At 39.7% G+C, this 22,693-nt stretch overlaps 1 protein-coding gene across 9 annotated transcripts in view; it reads left to right on the plus strand.

The window, feature by feature from the left end:
* The window catches only part of TNRC6C (trinucleotide repeat containing adaptor 6C), a 93,734-nt gene that overhangs the window by 11,530 nt on the left and 59,511 nt on the right, over positions 1 to 22,693 (plus strand). For all 9 annotated transcript variants that reach the window (XM_065647500.1, XM_065647505.1, XM_065647506.1 and 6 more), the window contains 2 exons: positions 7,885 to 7,984; positions 8,915 to 8,936. In XM_065647500.1, the coding sequence (XP_065503572.1) occupies positions 7,922 to 7,984; positions 8,915 to 8,936 (85 nt within the window). In that variant the 5' untranslated portion in view covers positions 7,885 to 7,921. The remainder of the gene's footprint in view (positions 1 to 7,884; positions 7,985 to 8,914; positions 8,937 to 22,693) is intronic.

The following is a 22,693-nucleotide window of genomic DNA, read 5'->3' on the forward strand; positions in this document are numbered from 1 at the left end:
CTGTCTGTCCTGCAGCATGTGTCGTCCCTCCTGACCCTGTTACTGTTGGACAGGTGACACTCTGACTGGCTCCTCCATCCCTGGGAGTGCTCAGCTCTGAGAGCCTGGGGGGCTGTGGTGCATGGCATAACATCCTGTTCCTGGCATCCTGCTTTGCAGTATCCCTGTGCACCTGCTCCAGAGAGCAGTGCTCCTCTGACATGTTCTTCAAGTCCAGCTGAGTAATTCAAACCAGAAACTTGTCCACAGGTTGCTTCAGCTTCTAGGTCAGTTAATCTGGGTTATTTAGTTTAACAATTTGTCAGTGTGGGGCTTTGCCTCGGCTGGCACAGGACTCTTGTCATCTGAAGTATTTGCAGAAACCAAAATAACAAAGAAAGTACCTGGAAAGAAACAAACATGCTGCAGTCTTGCTGAGGTACTGGATTTCTTTGTATATTATGTCCCAGGAAGACTATGGAAGAGCTCTGGACTATATGCTGCATCAACTTCTGGTAAATATCAGGCCTGGGAGAGAGGCAGCGCTGTGCAAGTAAATCTAGTTATCTGCACTGTTCCCAGTCTGTAGGTTAATTGTCCAATACAGGAGTCAATCTGTGGTTGCTGGGGAGAAGAGATGTTCATAACATGTTTCTTGCTATTTGTAGCCTGCTTTGAATGGTGAGTGTAATGCAAGTGCTTTGGTTTGTGTTGTTTGGGGTTTTTTTGTTGGTTTGTTTTGGTTTGTTTTTTACTTGGTTCTTGCATAGCCTGAGTGGTGCACAAGATGAGATACTTGAGGTCTGCTGGGGTGTTGTCAGCAAACTGAGGGAGCAAATTCTGATATGGTTTGTGCCTGAAATGTATACAAGGGTGAGGTTTTGTGTACAGTGTTCTAGCCCATGCCCAGATTTCCCTACTAACTACTTAAGGTGCCCCAGGATGGAGCTTGTATGTACATCAATAGACCTGCACTGTGGAGAGCAACAACACCTTCATGGAAGATGTGGGTACCTGTGTGACAGCAGCTTCACACCATATAGGATTATCTGCTGAAATGTGTTAATATGGATTGGGAGTTTCATGTTGAAGCAAACCTTCTGACTGTCCTGCTTGCTGTGCTTTGATTGACATAATAGAGCGGTCTTGGAGGGCAATAGCTGGATTCTTCTTAAATAAAATTACACTGGATTATGTGCTCCAAAGGTCCAGTTAATGCTTTTGTGCTGCGAGCGGTCAGTACATTGGAACAGATTGTAGCTAGTCTCAAGTAATAAAATCACCTAAAACAGGGATAGTGTGGCTGTCAAGTCAGTTTTGCTCTGCAAATCCACTCCTATTGGTCTGTACTACTCTGTAATGAAGACTTAACATACATCTCCTGAAACACTCCCATTTGTACTCCAGAGCTCTCATTAGAATGCAGTCTCTCTCTGGTAACAGTCCAGGAGGATCTGAACAAAAGGAAGTCTGTAGATGATAAACAAAACCCTCAAACCCTACAAACGTTTACTGGGACCTGGGCAGTGCTCAAATAATGGACTTGTCAAACTCCTGATGTCTGACCTACCACTTATAGCTAATCTGCATCCTTAATTTATGAAGGCTTTTTCTTCTCTGGGACTTTTCCCCACTTCTAGTGCCTGGTACATAGGGATCAATCTGCTCCCTCACAGTTACAAGCAGCAGTGGAGAAGGGGCCACAGAGCAGCACAGATAGACCTGAAGATACCTACCAGCATTTTGTAACAAATCAATCAAATCGCTCAACACTGGTGGAATTTCTAGGTGACTTAAGAAATCAGACCGCAGTTCCTGTGAGGTGATCAGTTTTGTCTTGCATGCTTCAAGAGAAGTTGACCAGATACAGAAGCGTCAAAGTACCAGGCGTACAGTTGTTAGCAGTAGGTGATATTTTGGTGTTTCAGAGGAAGGGAGGAATCCCTCATCAAGGCAAATAATGTATTAAGGAGTGACAGGGGCATAATTTGATAGCTAGAAACCCCAAAGCATGGGATTAATAAGTTATAAATTGCGGTCAAGCAAAACCACTCAGCTAGCTTCATTTATTACTCCCCAGAGAAACAAATTTTGCACCCAGACTTTCAAATTACAGGGTTTAGTTTCAAGCTGCGTGATCACACCTATACATATAACCTGTCCATAAATTTATCTTGTCCACAGTGGTGTAGCTGAGGGCTTTCCCCCGTTAATTCTCTTGAAAGGATATTGTAGGATTCTAACCAAATGAAGAAAAATTAATTTCAGTTAAACCAACAACACATGCTTTAAAAAAAAATGCCTGTAACTATGCCAGAAGGAAAAAATTGGGCTTTTTTCCTCCACCAATCCTTGTTAGCTGTTAGTGATGTTTTTATTCCTTCCCCTTTTAAGTTATATGCACAGTCTTTGCCGTTTTCTAGTCTTCTGAAGTACCATCCATCTTCTGCTGATTCTTGAAGATAATCTGTGATGACTTAGACACAGTTGTTCTTATGATAAGTTACATCACGCCCAGCCAGTGGAAAAATATCCAATTTCTCTAGGGACTTTTTAAGCTATTCTTTCTTTTGTTGGCCTAGTTTCCTATTTGGAGTGGTAACAACATCTTTACTTCCATCTCCATTTTTTCCATACCAGTTCATGGAATTTTTCCTCAGAAATTGGACTGCTCCTTCTTCCCAGATTTGGGAAAAGACACTTAAGAAACACATCTTGAGATTCTCGCATGGAGCTGTGTTCACCAGCCCTTTTTGGCGAGGAAGCCAGGATGCATGATGTGGTGGTGGTGGCAGAGGTCATAGGGCAGGAGCAGCCTGGTTGTTGGCCCTTTGCTGTCCCTGCCACCAGCCTGGTGCAAAGCCCTCCTATGTGAGGCAGAGCACCACGAAATCCCTCCGTGTAGCCATCGTCATCTGTGGGCTGGGCACTAGTTCATGTCGTTTTTAGCATCTGTTTCCAGCTGACCTCTTTAGAGAAGGCTAAAGCAGAAAGAAAAGCACTGTCGCCTCAGCACTCGTGGCATCGTCCGGCATAGTCCTCCTTTCCCACTGAGTATCCAAACTAATGTTTCCTCTTGCTCATTAATGAAGCACTTAAAGATTGATGTTGTTACTTTTTATATACACAATGCTAATGCATTGTTGACCTTCCTCATTTTTGCCCCTGTGTTTGTGCTTCCCCCCCCCATATTCTTTCTTATTTATTTGACCTGGTTTTGTGTGCTTCTTTCTTTTTTGAGGTGATTGGATAGCTTGTAATTAGGGACTGGCTTGACTCTTCTTGATTAGTGACTGTGCCTAGATATCAAGGGAGAGAAGCTGGCACTTTTCCCACCAGCTGCTTGCCTCACTGATGTTTACTCTAGAAAGGTCTCAGGGAGCTGGGTGGGATATTTCTGAAGCAGGCAATAGGCAGATGTGGCATTTTAGTTTATCTGTTCTTGTAGTCATGAAAACAAGGGCTGATGATGATATGGTGACCTCTTCCTTTATGTGCTATTCCTCCTATGCATTAGGGTATCCACATTCTCACATTCTTGGCGATTTCCAAGAAACAACTCCCATCTCTTCTGATGTGACAGTATTTTTCAGTTGTCCTGAATTAATTGAAGCCTACCTTTCCAGTATTCGCTGCTCTTTATTTTGTCATTTTTTCATTCCATTTCATTGCCACCCTTCAAGCTGCTTTCTGCCTTTGTGATCTCAGCCACTTCTTTCTTACCATTTCAAGTCAGATCTTGAAGAACTTTTTAAATAGTAATTTTCCTCATTTCTGTTTGAAATGCACGATACTAGTTTTTGAGAACTTGGGAGGTGGTTACCTTGTATTTCATGTCTGTGCTGTTCAGACCCTCTGTCATCACCCATAACGATGCATGGCTCCGTTAGTTTCTTTGCCAATTCCTTACAATTCTGTTTTAAATATTTTTTTTTCTCTCTCTCTCATCATCATTTTTAGGAAAAATGTGTGTGCTTGAAATGCATGATGCCCTGTTCTATGGCGGGGGAAGTCAAAACCGGAGCAATATTTAAGCAATTGTATGTAATTTGTAGGATTTCTGTCAGTAACAGCAACTTTTACAACTGTCACAGGAGGTTTTTGCGGCATAAAGTAGGATGTAAATTTAGGCTACAAAGGTATTCCAGAATTAAGGTATGGGAGCTATTCTCTCATTGGGCTAAACCAGCAAAGACATCTGCAGACTGAGAATGCTATTCTGAAGAGAGATTCCAGGCAGTTTTCCTTGTAAATAACTAAACCTTCAACATCTTAAATGTATGCAAACGGAATTTATTAGGCTGCTAGGTTTGGAGCTGTGTCACATAGAGGGACAAGAGACAGGTCTCTGTTTAGTCCTCAGCTATTGCGGAAACTTTTGAACTATAAAACATCGTATGAGTATTAACCTTACAAGTAATAGCACAAGTAGACTCTGCTTGAAGTTCAAGAATACGATATTCCCAAAAGGCGTATTGCAAAATGCTGTTAGAATGTCACATCAGCACGAATTTGAAATACCAGCTGTGGCTTCAGACATTAAAGCAATCTAATGTCTGATACCAGCTAGAAAACTGAAGTTCTCACTTAGCTTAAAAAAAAGGCCTAGATGTGTAAATTTTTTAAAGGGATTAAGAAGCCTTTCTGCAATAGGCATTGACAGAACATAGCTGTAGTTTGAAGTTGTTCTGACCATGACCTGCATTTCGTCTTGCTTTCCTATGCAGAGAGAGCTCCTAAGCATGTGTACTTTAAAAATAACCTTAGTTTAGTTTTGGTTTTAATAAGTTAATTGCCATCTTTGAAAACAACATGATGCTATAGTAACACCCTTCGCTCTCTGCTCATAAAAATCACCCATGATTTTGATACATCAGATCCATATATGTGGAAAAGGCAAACTCCTACAAGTACATTGTAAGACACTTCTGGTTTAAATCATATGAGCTTTGTATTCGTAATTTTTTTTAGTGTATTTCCTGTAATAAAGATTAAATTGTCACTCAGGAAGTAAAACTGCAACACATGCCTTTGACAATGTAATCAAACTTTATATAGCAATGTTTTTATTGTTTTCCTTTTGTTTTGCTCTTAGATGACTAATTTCTGCCTAGAAATGACAGAAAGAGTTGTCATCTGAGAGGCCACTTGGAGCTTTATTTCTATTTTAAGCATATTTAAAGCACATGTATTCAGAAGTGTCATTATGTAAATCGGCTTTGAAAATTGAACTCCATTAAAAATTATAGTATAATTTTCTGAGTTAATCTGAGGCTATTTTAGTCTCAGAAATAAATAAATTAAAAAACAAAGACCCCACCCACCAAACAGGTTTTCGCTAAGAGTGGCACTTCTACCTCTTATGTTGTAATTGATATGATAATATGGTAATAAAATACATTGGTTTTTTAATGGAGCAAAATGTTTGCTCTTCTTTGATTTGGAAAATCCTCTGACATGGTGTATTACCTGCATAGGGGAGGGAATAACATAAAACAGTGCTTGAGAAACATCAAAACAGAACCATCTTTAGAGGACGGAAAGGCTGGAAATAGAGAAGTTTTGTAGTGGAGTCCAGTCCAAGTAACAAAACTTTGTCAATGGAGAAAGGAACTTGATTTTAGAAAAAAGGCCTAACAAGAAAGTTGGGACCTATGAACCTTCGCTGTTTAAAGAAAACTCAGGAAATTAAGTCCAGTGGTGGTGGTGTGTTTTGTTTTAATACTGCACTGACTGTTAAAAGGGATTTAAATGTAACTGTGGTGTTCTGGAATTGCTATAATGTCGTGGATTTTCTTAAGTACTAGCAAGAGGAAACCAAAAACTTCGGCATTTTGCACTGACTTGTTTCATTCACCTGCTTTAAAAAACAAAAAAGGCTGGAACTTCTCTTAGCAGTAGTCTGGCAGTTTGGGAGAGTTCACTTGAAGACATGAGCTTTGTAGAGTCTGCTGTGACTTGGGTAGGGAGCTCTGAAAATGAAGGGACTGGATATTGGTACTTTGTAGTTACTGAAATCCCCAGGACTTCTGTTCTTCTCTGGAGCTAACTGGAATAAAGTCAAATCTATTATGGTTTCAACTCAGCTTCTTTGGTAATGCAAGTCATCGCTTCTTGCAAAGTCCTAGAATAATCTGTTTTAAAGTACAATTTTAAGTACCCTTTTCTTAAGTGCAATCTGAACTATGTCATGCAAGTACCCACCCGCTACTCTTAAAAGCAAATGTTTCTCAAACATTGATTTACAATACAGTGGCCCTTTGAAATTGGCATCAAGTTGGACAGTCATGCAGGGGATGAATTTTTGGTTATGACAGAAAGTGATTCAAGTATTTAAAATACAAAGGTCTAATGCCACTGTAGGTGTCTTGACCTCCAGTTGTCCACCAAGCACTTCCCCATGTGCTTGATCTCCAGCTGCTCTTCCAGCCTCTGTCGATAGCTGGAGTGCTGTATGATGTTGAAAAGGGTGCTAACGGCTGTGTTTGGACCTCTGAATTGCTTCCTGTGGTGTTTATGGGTTTGTGTCACACAGGAAGGGAAGCTGCTTTTCTGGAGCACTGTGCAGGATCTCTGTAAGCATTAAAGCACCTACAGTAGCCAAAACGAGTATTTGTAGGCAAATGAAAAAGCCAAAACCCAGAACACCCTGCGATAGACAAAATTTAAAAAAAATTGACTACAGTATTCCTTGTAATAAAAAGGGAAATGATGTAAGAATGTGTGAACTTGTTAAAAGGAAAGCAAAATAAACAGTTGGGAGGCAAAATGTTTCATGGAGAATATTTGAAGACATGATGTGTGAAATCTGAATGGGTATCTGTTTCTCCTGTAGGTAAAGAGCAGACCTCCCTCGCCCCATAACTGTTGTGATAAAACAATTGAGCAAAGAGCATTATAACTAAAGAGACCTTTTTTAACAAAGAAAAAAAAAATCCAAACAAAAAGGGGGGAACCTGAGGCTTTGGCACGTTAGATGTAGAGCAATAATAAAGCTAAAAGTGATCTCAATGAATAATTGAAAGACATCAAATCTAATAATAATAATAGTAATGGTTTCAGCCTGTCAGACATGGAGTATTCTCAGATCTGTAAGGCTGATAAATGATCAGGACCTAAAGAGCTGTCAAGGAAGATAAAATAGTTTTAGGGAACTAAATGAATTATTTGCATTGGTATTTATTTGGGAGGATGTTGGGGAGATTCATTTTTATAACCATATGTTACGGTGATGGACAAAGAAAACAGAAATGGTGAGGTTTCAAATAGGTTTTCTTCTTGATTTGGTACAACTTAGGTTATATTTTAACCAAGATGCTAGTGGAACAGTCTTGTTTTGTATTAATGCAAGTTTTTCAGCTAGAATTTATAGGATGAACATAAAATATGGTTATTTGCATTCTTCTGGGCCTTAGTTTACTTACAACCCCTTAAGAACAAAATTGATGCATATGAGAAATTAATACAGTACGTGTTCGATCAAAAAAAGAACAACAGTTGGAAAATAAGGTACTTGCTCATGATCATTAAGGTATATTGTGAGCCATAGCTATCGAAAGCCAGCACAATGTGCCTACAGATGCACCTGGGGTTTGTTCTTTTTTTCTTTCAGTTTTAAACTTTATTTCTCTAGAATGTGCTAAATATTAAGTTGTACTTTTGAGTGATTGTGGAAAAAGCTTCCAAATAAAATCTATTATTTCTGAATTTTCATTGCCTACTATTTTATTTGTCATTGGTTTCAATTTTGGAACAGCTTTTTTTTTGATGCTTTGATTACAGCATTAGAAGTGGCCTTTTTAAGGCAGGAGATGTAGAAGGTTAGCAGTATAAGTACAGATTATTTACTTGCCTGGATAAACTTCATCTTATTGAAAAGCTCTTCCCAACCTTTATTCTTATCAGGGAGAAAGAACAAGAAACACAAGAAGAGGAACATTTGATGGAAGAAAAGAAAAAGAAAAAGCAGGAAGAAAAGAAAAAGAAGGAAGGTGCTCAGAAAAAGGTTTGTTCATGCCACTGTTTCAAATGATGTATTCACTTGTACATGTAACGTACAGATACTGATTCTGCAGCCTTCTGTGAATTATTCTGACACTAGCGAGCAGTCCTGGTGACTTTGAGTGAGCCTGCGGTCAGAAAATCCCTGCGAAAGCAGTTGTGACAGTTCATTGGTGCTTCCCAAGCTGCTCACCATTCCCTGATGTTAAGTTACTGCTCCCCCAGCTGTGTCACATGAATGTTCCTCATCAACGTCAATGCAAAGTTAACTGCATTAATCCCAACTGATACTCAAGTGGCTGTGGATTCTGAGGCTGTCGCGCATTTTCTGTGGTGTACATTCTTCTGCCTCATTTTCTGGATTACATAGTTAGTTTTAATATTAAACGTCCCTTAGGATGTGGATAGGAATTGATCACTGTCTTTTCTCATATAAAAATTAGGCATCATAAAAAAAAAAGGTGGGTGGATTTCAAGTAGATAAAAAAAATGGGTCTTCACAAAATGTGCATTTAATGAGTGTAAGCTAATAGTATGTATGGATTCGAAGGGATACTGGACAAATTCACAAAAGTTAATTCTGTTGAGTGTTAAAAAGTTCATAAATGTACTTTTTGCTTCAGGAAGCCTCTGAACCTCAAGAGGCAGGAGGCTGGGTGGGTAGATGGGGGCACTGCCATACTTACTGCTTGCTGTGTTTTACACTGTCTCTTTGGCATCTGCTTTGGCTTTAGTCAGTAGCCAGTCAGAGTAGCCATTCTTAAATTCCAAATACATGGAGTTAAATTAACATTCTCCAATCCTTAACTGGAACTAAGGCCTGATTTATGTCAGCAGTTTCTGCAAAAAGTTAGACCTGCAGCCCTTGTACTTGTTAGGTATCATTTTGCATATTGATAAGTAGTTGATTTGTTTTGTTGTTTTCTTCTTTCAGGCTGCTGAACAAAAAACCAAAGGTAAATTCAAGTTTTTTCTTTGTGAACCATTTGATATTTTCGTAAGTATGTTTCCAAAAAGTGCTTGTACTTTTTATTCTTTGTGTTTTCTTAATCAGGAGAGTTTATCTTACCAGGATAGTTCTGTTGTTTGTTTTGTTGGAGGAGCTGACTAAATGTTGGGATTCTCAGCATAAGCTTTTTCTTTGCTTCTCTTGCTGGGTATTGTGTGGCACCTTTTTGACAAAAATATACAGATTAAATTTCTGTGAAATATAACACAACATACATCATCTTTTTTTGTCTAGTATCAAGACAGATGTAGTTTTCCATTTAGGCGTTAGTAGTTCTATTTCAAAGACAGTTAATTACCAACAAAAAGAGTAAATTTCTACCCCGATATGCGCTGTTCAACTCAGTTTAGTGAGTGAACTCAATTCATCGAACTTGTGAGAAGGCTGTTGGCACCACCACCTTGTTTTCTTTCTGTGTGGGTTTTCTGCTTGATCAGTGAATTGAACTGGTTTGCAGCATGGTCCAGGAAGCAGCAGAGGTAAGGAAGACGTTGTCCCTTTGGGGACAGGGAACTCCAGGGTGCCCTAGGAGAAATCTTCCTTAAAAAAGGTGAGGAAGAGAGTCGAGGTAACGCCTCTCTTCTGCAACTGTTGGCTTACAGTTATTTTATCTAGTCTGTCCTTCGATTTCTGTGGCACCACACAGAACTCAGGGCTGCGGAAGAGTTCTGAACGAGTTAATACGCACTGTTATTTATTGCTGGATAATTAGGTGACAGACAGGCTAGTAGAGCTTCCGAGATTCCCAAGGACTGGGAATCAGAAAAGAGCCAAGCCTAACATATGAGGTTGACAAAACAACTTATGTTTCAAACACTTTTCATGTATTTATACAGCAGAAATTAAGTATTGCTTCAGTAATACTGAACTCAGAAAAATAAAGTCTAACTACACAATGAAGAAACTGTAACAAGTGAGTTATTGAAACTCTGTGCTTTCTTTTCTAAATTTTTCTTATGTAGAAAGTGTGAAATCAGAAGATTTTAGTCTGAATTCTGTTGCATCTGCCGTGTAAGATTTCATGTAGTTTGGAACAGGGGATTTGGATTTCAGAAGGTAGCACAGGTAGCTAAGCCCCTTAAAATCTTAAATAGGTGAAAAAATCCGGAATTAAGATAATTTCTATCTAAATGAAATATTTCTGTTTCCACAGTGTTACATTTTTTTGCTGTATCAGCTCATTTCTGTGTGAAAAGGTTTCAGTGTTCTATAATATATTATAATGACTTTTTAATACCATAATTCAATGGCAGATGTTTCTGCTGTCAAAGTAACTGAGTTCATTTTCCTGTGATAATACAGTGGCTCTTCATTTGTGTTAATATTGAAACACAGGGCCTTCTGCTTTCCTGTGTGGGATATTATAATTTCTTTCTTTGTTGTGACAGCTTTATTTTTAATTGCTTGCAAATGCCAACTTTAAATTTTTTAAAGTAGCATGGTAATAACTTCAGTTTTTCAGGTGCACTTGTGAATTAATTTGTTTCATATTTAGGGACTGCACTTTTCCATCTGTTTGATTTTTGTCCATTATTTTTGTATTTAAGCGTCCTATGCTACTGCTATAAAATATTAATTGAGAAGAAGACAACAGTGAATAAAGGTAGTTTTGTTACAGATTAAGCAGTTCTGGCTTTTAGTGTTTCATCTATCAGGAAGCAATAATGCGCTTCTTTGTCGTTAGATTTCATTGGAAAGAGCTGACCTGGCCTGTGGAGAAACCAAACCTCTCCCATTCATGTTTGGTGCAAGGGTTGGTGGTTATTTACAGTCATAGGGATGACTCTTCTTTTTATTTCCTTTGGTGGGCAACTACTAATTGCTTTTAAGGTTTCTCTGTGGGAATGTTTAATTTCCACTTAATGATGTTGTTCTCTTACGTTTAGGAGGAATGTACACAAGCTCGTGATAGGTAGCGGGAATTTCTTAAAATATAGAAAATATTAATTCAAAATTAATTAATTGGCTGATTTTTTTCATAGAATATTAAAAGTTGACTTTAATGCAGTACTGTGCCAAGCATTTTATTTTGATACATTTTCGAGATTGAGCGACAAATGCTACTGGAACCAAAAGACAACATAGAGATTATTATTGAATTTAGTTAATTTATTTCATATCTGGGACACAGTGATTCATGGTAAAGACAGGATGACACGGTAAAACTGGGTGAATTGACTGCAGCAGGTACGGTATGCTGATGTACGGGATGTATTAAATCAAAGATTAAAGCCAGGCTGGAGCTGAACCAAACGTTACTACATCCAGATTTTGGTAGTTAAGATCTTTATAAATCTGACTTAATGTAGTTGTTTGTGGTAACTTATATGAAATGAAGATATTTTTGTTAATCTATATATCATTCAGTTCTGCAGCTGGGTTGCTATAGCAATGAAAAATGCTTACACTATTTGGGTCATATTGGAGAAAAATAAATTATACAACTGGAGATGGAATATTGGAAGAATTTTTCAGTTTCTGTCTTTCAGCTGATTGGAGACAATATGTTTATACTGTTTCTTGTTTGCGCTCAGCTGTATTTTTGGAGGAGAAGGCACTTCGTTGAAGTAGCTAGGATGGGGCAGAAGGAAAGGTCGGTCCTTTTGGTCGCCTTGTTCTGTCCTAGAAATCTCCGCTGGGATAAAGGTGCTTTTTAATTTTTTTTAATTAAGTTTTTCATTTATTTCTCTAGCACAATGGAAAACGTGGAGATACTGTCCTATCTAGTAATTACCTTGTATGCGTTGTGAGTATGGTTATAATTTGCTGTAAGATGATACTGGCTGTTACATGTTCTGTCGCTGGAGGGGCCTCAGGAAAGAGAAACTAGTAAGGAGGAAAGAGGTTTCCTGTGGGTGTGTGTAAATGGTGCGTTGTCAGTTAAATATTGCTCTGAGGCCTCAGACCGAGCTGAATGTTTCCATTTGTGATGTGGAGCACAAAACCTTTCCAAAATAAACACACATTTCCACCAGTACAGGAAAGATATGTGGCTGCTGCTGGAATTACTGGTCCAGGGGTAGGAAGTGCTCCCTTATGCAGCTCTTGTGTCTCTTTAAACAACTTAATTTTTTCAGTTTAAACAGGATCCAACTCTGAGTCTTCTGCTTCTTCAGTTTCCAATTTTTTTTTCTGCAACATTGTTTGCCGGAGTGTTTTTTGTTTAGGCAGAATCTTTTATAAATACCCTATTGGCAACAATTCCAGGGAGTGTGTGAAAGGAAAAAAAGATTGAAGAGCTGATAAGTAGTTGAAATGTTTCTCAATTACTTGAAAACAAATGAAAGTAGTCTTCCTGTTCAGCTGGAGAGGAGCGCTGCAGAATTAGCTGAGGTGGGAAATGAAAATGTTTTTATTGCACGCTGTGCATTGTACTTCCACGTTACTGTTCTTTTATGGTAATTTTTTTGAGAACAGGGCTATTGAGCACAGCCTATTAGTGTTTATGTTAAATGCGTAAACTCTTGCCAGTTTATATACACTTGATAAAGAAACTTTGTGTCTAAAGGCTTTTGTAATGAAAACACTCAGCTGTAACTACCAGTAAGAGGCTTGTACTGCGTGGTAAATAGTCACTAGGATGGTAAATGGATGTTCCTTAGTAACTACAGGGGACTTTTAAGAGAGCTTGTGATAAATACTATGAGGTCAACGCCTTTTGCTGCCTTCTTTTCCTGTAGCCATCTTGCTGCAGGTTTAGTCAGCACACAGGTGATCGGTTCCTTGACTGCTCTATTCCTGTCCCGGCTGAATTCTGTGCGCTTGGGTGTGAATTACCTTCCTGTAACCTACACTCGATTCTGCTCGTACGGAAAATGCAGTTTTATGTACATTGATAATATGCTCTTTCTGGCTGTGGTAGGTGTTACTGACGTTTAATGGTAGCTCCATAGGAAATAAGGAAAACTAAACTTTGTAGAGAATCTCATCAGTATTTTCAGTGGAATTAAGACAGTGTGTGACACAGTCAGTCTTTTTTTTAAAAAAAAAAAAGCTTTGAGTTTTTCTAGTTTCTATCATTTTGTTGTAGGAACCAGCAGAGGTTTTTACATAAGATTAGGAAATGTGTTTCAGCCTACAAATCAGGTATGATTTACAACAGACTTACAACCTCTGACTCATTTCAGTATTTATAGCTTATGCTTGGATATCTGCCTCTGCCATCTTGTTAGTTAAGTGCTGTGTTTGTACTGAACTGCTGAATGTTGTCGTGACAAAATGTGCCATAAATCATCATTGCAGAAGGAGGAGGAGCAGTGTAATAAGTTCTTCAATTAGATCCTAATATGCCATCATTTGATAACCTAATGATAACCTATTGCTGTATGTTAAGGCTTTATAACACAAAAATGTTTTCTTTTTGATAAACGTTGTTATGGTGTTGTTTTGCTATTATAAGTATCTTTCAACAAACATGAATTTTTTGTTCTTATAACTGACTGAGGTACTGCTTCTCTGATAGGGAAGTAATTAAGATTTTACAATATGAAAAGAATAGAGTATGAGGATAATACGTAGGGTCCCTGCCATAATACTGGATGAAAAGGAGTAGAAAATACAAGAAGAAAAAAAAAGAGCAGACAAGAGAAGAAATTTGTGTATTCAAGGTGGCAAAGCAAGAAGAATGAGCTGGGAGGCTTGGAGTTAACTAGTACAGAAAAAAACTTTGGTTTCCTGCTTGTTGTTTCAGGTGGGATGGCTGTGACGTGCCATCTTCAGTTTCTGGTGGCACTAGTTTAGTGCTATTTAATAAGCTTTTTGCTCTCACAAGTGTAGCAACATTATATGTGTCTTCAACATGACTGTTAAGAAGTGAAAGAGAAAAATATAAGGTTACAAGTGTGTATGGATAATCTACAATTTATATTTGGATTTGTGAGCACTTTCTGTGTTGGGCTTGCTGGTTTGCTAGTCAAAGATCACAGAATCACAGAATGTTAGGGATTGGAAGGAACCTCGAAAGATCATCTAGTCCAATCCCCCTGCCAGAGCAGGAGCACCCAGGTGAGGTTACACAGGAAGGTGTCCAGGCGGGTTGGAATGTCTCCAGAGAAGGAGAATCCACAACCCCCCTGGGCAGCCTGTTCCAGTGTTCCGTCACCCTCACTGAGAAGAAGTTTCTTCTCAAATTTAAGTGGAACCTCTTGTGTTCCAGCTTGAAGCCATTACCCCTTGTCTTACTGTTGGTTGTCACCGAGAAGAGCCTGGCTCCATCCTCGTGACACCCACCCTTTATATATTTATAAACATTGATGAGGTCACCCCTCAGTCTCCTCTTCTCCAAGCTAAAGAGACCCAGCTCCCTCAGCCTTTCCTCATAAGGGAGATGCTCCACTCCCTTAATCATCTTTGTGGCCCTGCGCTGGACTCTCTCCAGCAGTTCCCTGTCCTTCTTGAACTGAGGGGCCCAGAACTGGACACAATATTCCAGATGAGGTCTCACCAGGGCAGAGTAGAGGGGAAGGAGAACCTCTCTGGACCTACTAACCACCCCCCTTCTAATACACCCCAGGATGCCATTGGCCTTCTTGGCCACAAGGGCACAGTGCTGGCTCATGGTCATCCTGCTGTCCACCAGGACCCCCAGGTCCCTTTCCCCTACACTGCTCTCTAATAGGTCATTCCCCAACCTGTACTGGAACCTGGGGTTGTTCCTGCCCAGATGCAAGACTCTACATTTCCCCTTGTTATATTTCATTAAATTTTTCCCCGCCCAACTCTCTATCCTGTCCAGATCTCGCTGGATGGCAGCACAGCCCTCTGGCGTGTCAGCCACTCCTCCCAGCTTGGTGTCATCAGCAAACTTGCTGATAGTACACTCAATTCCCTCATCCAAGTCATTGATGAATATATTGAACAGTATTGGTCCCAGAACTGACCCTTGAGGCACTCCACTAGATACAGGCCTCCAACCAGACTCTGCCCCATTGATCACAACTCTCTGGCTTCTCTCCTTCAGCCAGTTTGCAGTCCACCTCACTACCCAATCATCCAGTCCACAGTTCCTCAGTTTTGCCATGAGGATGCTGTGGGAGACGGTGTCAAATGCTTTGCTGAAGTCAAGGTAGACCACATCCACTGCTCTGCCATCGTCAATCCACCTTGTTACGTCTTCATAAAAGGCTATGAGGTTGGTCAAACACGACTTCCCCTTGGTGAAGCCATGTTGACTGTCCCTGATGACCCTCTTATCCTTGATATGTCTTAAGATGGCACCAAGGATAAGGTGTTCCATCACCAAAGATGTTCGACTAGAGGTTAGTCATGGGATTAAGAATTGGTGTTTGGGTTTGTTTTGTTGTTTTTTTGATTTTTTTTTTTTTCAGGAGAGAGGGTTTGTCAGGGCTGGACATCCTGAGCCCTGCAACTCAGGATTGATGGTTCCGAAGGTTTAAGTCTTCTGTAGTTCTTGTGAAGCTGTAGACTCTTTAGTTTCCAAATAAACACTCTTTTCAGACAATGAGGCACCAAAGCAATTAATTTGTGTTTTTGGCAAAAACATTTTCTCTCTTGAAGAAAAACAAACACACACAAAACTCCAGAGTTATTTGAAAATAAAACAGAAACCATGAGATGTAGCCTTCCTAATGTGCTGAGCTGGATTTACAGGACAACTGCTCCCAAAGAGATGCAAAGGGCTTCAACTTCTCTGCCTGGAGTTGCTGCTGCTTCTTACCGCTCAAGTGAGCACCTCCCATCCCACTCAGTGGTTGCCTTGTAAGCTTTGCAGGTTCCTTGGCTGGGAAGAGAAAAGTAGGTAAGAGCTCAAGTCAGAGATCCTCAATGCTCTTAGTACCGCTCAGAGGTGGTTTTTATTCTCTTCAGTGATAGTCTGTTGTAATTGCCATCAAGCAAATTTAGGCATGTGCTTATAGTGTATATACAGACAGAACAGTGCTCTAGTCTTCCATGTGGTTTGCCTTCTCTCAGCTTCCTGAATTAGGAAGTGATCTGGGCTTATCAGATTGAGGATGGCAATAGCCTGACCTGTATGTATTTAGTTTTAAAACTGGGTGAAAGTGGGAGCTTTCAAACACTAGGCACAGTTGATCAAAAGTATTTTTCGAATGCTCTAAATGTTGTAAGGGCTGATGCCCTGCTTGAAGGCAGTAGGAGTACATGCTTTCACCAGATCTTTCTTTACCTTGTCCATTGTTGAATAAATTTCAAGCCTGGGACATTATCTACAAGGTTACTCTGTGAAGAGAGAGTAAGAACAAATTAGATAACACCGGTTTGGCTTTTCTCATCTAGACCTAATTGTCAGGGTGCCCCTTGGTCATGCCTCTCAGATAAATCCCCGACTTCCTTTCTGGAAACCAGAACAACTGCCAATACAGTTGTTGATAACTGTATATTCTAGAATATGAATTTTAACAGAGCTACACAATGATAATAGTGGCAGTTATGATCAAACAGCATGCTGTTTTATGATTATTTATCTGCCTACAGTGTGTACTTTCATATGTGGCGATAGACCACTTTTTTGGTAATGGGCATTGCCTAATGGGGAATATTTAAGCATGTAGACTGTGAAATGGTCAAACTGCTACACTTTTACAACAGTCCAGACAATAGCATATATTCTGTTATTCTGTTGGTCGGCTTATCAAGTAACTATTTTTCAATTATAAATAGAATGTCATCTGATGCTTGTCTGTCAGAGCATATGTGCCCCAGTACTAGCGAGCAGATGCGTTTTTCCATTTCAGTGTACCACCGCAAGGGTTTGTATCTGCTGAGAAGAGTAGACAGGGAACATCCACCCTGCATCTCTTGGCTTTCTTACCTACCCAGCACAGTCTGACGTTTGTTTTCTTGGCAGTGGCTTTGTGGTACAGCTCATCGGTTTTATCCTTTACTTTTTGAACTAAAGTCTGTCATTCGCTTTTACGCTTCTTTTAAAGAAACATTTACCTGAGGCAGTTTCTTCTCTGCCTTGAGGACTATCTCACTTAGATCATTCTTTTATGGGAGACTCTGTTGTCTGCTCTGGTGCCTTCTCCATGAGAACCTGCAGTGTACTGACTGCTTTCCATTATTAGATTATCATCTTACTACCTGGAGGAGGCGTGTATCACACATAAATATAATATCTATAAGACCTGCAAACCATAAGCTTGAAAAGATGTTCACCAGTGAATGTTTAGCTCAGTTTGGTACTGATTGTTTTGAGATATATCCCAGTTTTCTAATATTTCTTGATCCCTTCCTTTGGAAGTATGAAACCAGCTTTGAACTGTAACGTTAGTGCACGCGTTTGGGGTAGTTACTCTACGAATGCTGAAGAGGGTTATCTTTGGAAAATGAAGGAAATGAAGATGTGTTTTGATTCTTCTGTGCTGTGTGTGAAGCCTTTGGCCCGAGGGACCTTGTGTTCTCCTGCTGACTCTCTGGTGTTGACATTCCTCTGCTCTGAGAACCTCGGCTGCCTCCTGACTTCCCTGTGTTTTGCTAGATTATTTTAATGCTTTTCCTGAGTTGTTAAAGGTGGTAGCCCATACTTTACAAATCCTATGGGACTACTTCAAATGTCTGTTTAACCAGCTCACGCTCTGGTAAATGCTCTGGAGCATTCTGGTTGGGTTTGCGTCGTGCACCTGATCATTCAGGTTATTCCTGAACTGGTTTAGGTGGTGTAGTGTGTATGAGCACCCGAAGGGGTGGTTACTCATGAGGCTGATGGTAGGTTCAGGATCACCGTGAGAGGAGGTGATTTTCTTTTCAAGCCTCCTGCCCCAGCTTTGTGGCAGGGCAGCAGAGGCTCATCCTGAGCCGTCTCGTGGGACCTATGGTTCATAGCACCGAATGCTTTGGACACTCCTCAGCTGCACTGAGCGTGGCAGCAACCGTTATTGCCATTGCCCTGGAAAACAGCTGAATTTGGGGTCTGATTCAAGCTCTTTATTTCCTCTTCTCATGTTAGCAGAAGTAGTTCTCCTCTGTCTTATCACAGAGTTTCCTGAACATCCATCCTCTTGTTTTTGGGATGCCCTTGACATTTCTGGCATAACTTCTGATTTGGCTGCTTCTTCTGTCTTTTTTTTTTTTTTTTCCCCAGCAGTTTTTCACCTTTCCAAGGCCGGAGAGGCTCTTGTGAACTTTGGTTTTGGAGCACACGAGTTACTAAGCTCCAGAACTGACAAGTCCTCCACTCCATCAAAAATTCAAATGCCACGCTGAAGTCTTAGACTCGTGGGACTAAATATATTCCTTTAGATGAGTAAGAGGGGATTGTCTTATCCATCTCCCCACTGTCAGACAGGCCCAACAGATGTTCTTGAAAGACATTTTGATTATTACTGGAAAGTATTAATAGTCTTTGCACTTGGCCTGAACAGTCTTCAGTCTTTCCTATAACTTATGCCTGTTATTTCTTGGCTGATTTGCCCAGTATGTGGAGAGCAGATCTTTCCCCTCCTCTGCAGGGGCCTTTTTGTGTATCCTCTTTTTTACTTAACAGCCCATGCAGTTTTTCGTTGTGTTAGTGTTTTCAGGCTGTTTTCCAAACCATAATAATTTATGTTTCTCATCTTTGGAAAAGTTTCTCTAGTTTGGTCCCTGAATACTAATTTACATTTTTGAACATGAAGACTGCTCCGTTGAATTGTTGCTGCATTAATGCACCTTTGCTTTTTGCATTTGCTTTCATGCCTGTTTTTCAACTGAGATTCAGGAAATGTTTTTAAATAATCATTTCCCATGTTCCTTTAATGGACGTATTGACTTTTCTGTGGGTGTTTAACAGGACTCGAAGTGGACCTTGTTCTTGGGCAGATGTCATGGTCAGCGCGGCCAGTGCAGATATGACAATATCGTGTGCTCCCCCTGCTGTTAATAGCTGCTTCCTCACATATAAGCCAAGTTTCTTTTTGAAAAGTGAAGTAATAACGTGGTTTGTAACTCTGAAAGATGATTAATGTTATATAAGGTTGCATAGGCCCCATTTTTGCCTGAAGTATTTTGGTGAGTCTTTAATATGAGTTAAAGTCAGGGTTATCAGCACAGCGTTAATAGCATCAGTTGACAATTATAACTTGCCATTTATTTACACTGGGAACTGGGGCACCTTAGATTTTTGCCTCCCAGCTGACTATCCAATGTGCAAGAAACTAAACAAAGAAGTTAATAATGCATTGTTAGGCAGATATGTAAAGCCATTAAAGAGTTCTTACTTTTGTAACCTGCCTAGACAGCCATAATGTTTTCTTCTTCCTTTGCACTTGGACTTATTGCAAAATGGTTTAATTTTTTTTTGCAAAAAGCAGAAACAGAACTCTTTGAAGACTGGACCATACCATTGAAGGTGTGTGAATTTACCAAAAACTTAAGGTGTGCGTGTGGAAGAAAAAACTTAGGGTGTCACATATTAAACCAAGCTGTATTTCACAGGGGAACAGTCCTTAAAATACTGGTATTATTTCTTTTGGATAAGTCTAAGCCCATCTATATGAAATAGATGTGTGTAACGCATGTGGAGTAATTAAGTATTCCTTCCTAGTAAGGGGAAGACATGTGTCTAAAATAAACTGAGCAGAATTTTTGAATTAAAATGAAGTAATAATATTAAGTTATTATTAGTAATCTTTATTAAAACATCTTTAATTTCTTTTAACATTCATGTAATAGAATCTGATTTACTGGGAGTGGCATTTAATTAATTTAATTCAATTTAGAGAGTTAACTCTATTACATATTAGTACAGAAAATTACCTCTGAACAGTCATTTCTCACTGGTGACACGCAATAAGTTAATTTAGCTCGGAGTTCGTTTGGGTGCATTGTGAGTTCTGGGTGAAAGTTGCTATGGTGACAGCCTGATCAACCAGAGCTGTCATCTAAACCAACAGATACACCAGCGACACTGCTGCTGCCAGCCTGTAAACACGGCCAGATGGATCCGCGCTGCTCCCTGCTTTTTTCTCATCCCGCTCTTCTTTGTGAACTCGGTCGCTTCAATGTGCAGCGCTGCCAAGGTTGGACTGGAAGGAGCAGGGAAAAGCTTCCTAAGGAATGCTCAGTCATTAATAGACCTGCCACGGCCGTACCCTTCTCACAAAAGAGGTTTTCTGTCAGACCGTGTTCAACAAATTGAACTGAGGGTTGGTTTGGGTTGGTTTTTTTTTTTTTGCTTCATCTTAGCTGCAGTGAAATGTTTACGGGATCCCAGTCAAATTGTAGTTTGCTTTTATTCAGGGAATTTTCCTGAAGAATCTGAAAAGGAGGTCCGAAAACTACTGGAACTGCTTTTTTCATGTTTCTGAATAATTTCAGTCCTGTTTTCCACATGCGGCATTAATGCACGGTGGCACTGGAGACATGAAATTCTGTTCAGCTTAAGCAGAGTTAATGAAGAGTTTGCTTCAGGTTCTCCAGGCTTCTCTATCAGGCAGATTAACTCTTAGTTCAAAACTTCCAGTGAGAAGGGTGTCTTTGGGAAACTCCATCAGAAAAACATTATCTGCATACCAAATGTCACATTAAGATTAAAGAGGAAGTATCAAAAGAACTGAAATATTAAGTTCAGTATTTTTTTCCCCTTATAGATCAGTATGCAGACTTAAGCAGTAGTGTGTTTGGTTTTTCTCTAGAGCATGCCTCTAACTGGGTTTATCTGAGTAAGGGATCATTCTAATTTTTGATCTTCAATTTTTTCTCAGCTGCTCATTTTTGAAGGCAAGAGAATGACATTTCCATAGGACTGCTTGTCTTTCCAATACTAGGAACTGCATTCAAAATAGGATGTAGAACTACAAGTGTTTCTCTAGATACAAAATCTGTCAAATTTTGTAGGTACAGTAGCGATGTCTCTATGGTTTTTACATGTTTTTAAGAACCTACTTGCTCAAAGCATTGATTCTCAAAATAATTTTGTTAAATATAAATTAACACATCTTGAATTAGTCCAGTAAGGATTCAGACTTCAAAATCTAAGGGAAAAATATTTCAGGTTTAGCTTTCATTGAGCTGGCTAGGTAGCCAGTTTCTCTGGGTGATGCTACTTGAGACTTGGAATAGATCTGCAGTGCTGGGAGGAGGGGAAGCTGCTCCATGCTGGACTCTACTGCTTTGTTTATTCGTGCTGACTGATTTAAGATGATAGCTCAGATACCTCTATGCTATCTTTAGGACTGCAGTATAAACACCCTCGTAAGCCACCTTTTGAGATGGAATATGAGCTGGAAGGGTTATGCCAAAATTGCAGAGGCCTTTTACTGGTTGCCCACAAAATTGTTCCTGTTTTAGTATTGCACATTAAATATTCATTTGATACCATAAATGTGCATGACAGTAGAGCCAAGGCTTTGTGTATACACAGGGCTCTAGTCAGTTTGACATGTGTAGTCCCATGATTTCAGCAGCACAGCCAGTGTCAGTAAAAATTATGCTTAATATCTCACCAGCAGACTTGTAATCTGCAAGCGGTCGACACTATGCTTCCATAGAAATGTCTAAAAGGAGTTTAGTTGCAGTGCAGCCTGCTCCCCCTACATCCACCCCAAAACATAAATAAAATAATTGGAGAAGCTGTATTTCTGGTCTCCAGAATAAAAATGTGTGTTCTGGGACACCTCGAGCTCCAGGAGCTCCCACCTTGCGTGTACAGACCGTGGGTGCAGCATGGACGTTCCACATGTGATATGATCTGTGCACAATCTACTGCACCTGAACAGATTTCTGTAGAGGCAATCCGAGATAGAAATGGATACACGAGGTGTCTCTGTACAGTACCCAACCATTTATATATTTGAAACTGGAAATATTTATGCTGCGATTCATTCTCTTCAAGCCCCAACCGAAGAGCTGATTCTAACAGCAGTTGTTTGACACAGTATAGGCATTAATCACTTCCTAAGGCACAGGTTTCTTTATAATGGGATTTTTGCCTCTGCTTACTTAAATTAAAAGCCACACGTTCATCTGCAAAATAGCGATCCATCAGATTGTTCTGCTTTCTAAATTGTTTTAAACAAGTCTCAAGGCTTGTTCGTGTGAACTGTAACCTGTAGATTTATCGCTGTGCAAGGCGCAAATGAAATTTAAGGCTCTTGTGTACAGTAAACTGATCAACACGGAGATTATCCTAATTGTCAATTCCTTATGAACATACTAATTACTGTGAATTTAAATATCTATCTGTTTGCGCGAATGGTTTAACAATGGGTGGATTTCTACTCTAAAGAATATTTACTGTTCAGTCTGTGCCTGGAAGTGGCTTGTTAAATTAAGAAAAAATAAGTTTGCTAGTGTGATGACTTAGCACCATTTGTAAATTTGTTTTTAAAAAAATTATTTTATATATGAAAGCTGTATGTGAAATGTTGCCTAATGAGATTAAATGCACGCAGTCATCTTAAAATTAAAGGATTCAGTTCCTGGTTCTGCCCAGACTTCTTATGTGACTCTGTATGAAATTATTTAATCTGTTGTTATATGCTTGGATTTTCCACTAGTGCTTGTGCCGATGATAGTGTTAGCATTGTGTAATTCAGCTGTAAGCTGCTCCCTGTTTTCTCCAGCTCTTGTATAGTTACCAATGGGGTTGTGTTGCCTGGTGCAACACTTAGGAAGGGTTTGGAGGATGACAGGAGAGGTGCAAGAGAGAGCTTCACAACACCTGCCTGCGACTCGTTCCTGATGCATAAAATGGTTTAATCCTTTACTGTGTTACCGAACGGTTGAGATTGTGTGTTGTGAGACCCT

This window comes from Caloenas nicobarica, chromosome 18 (assembly GCF_036013445.1).
Source record: "Caloenas nicobarica isolate bCalNic1 chromosome 18, bCalNic1.hap1, whole genome shotgun sequence".
Taxonomy (NCBI): Eukaryota; Metazoa; Chordata; class Aves; order Columbiformes; family Columbidae; genus Caloenas; species Caloenas nicobarica.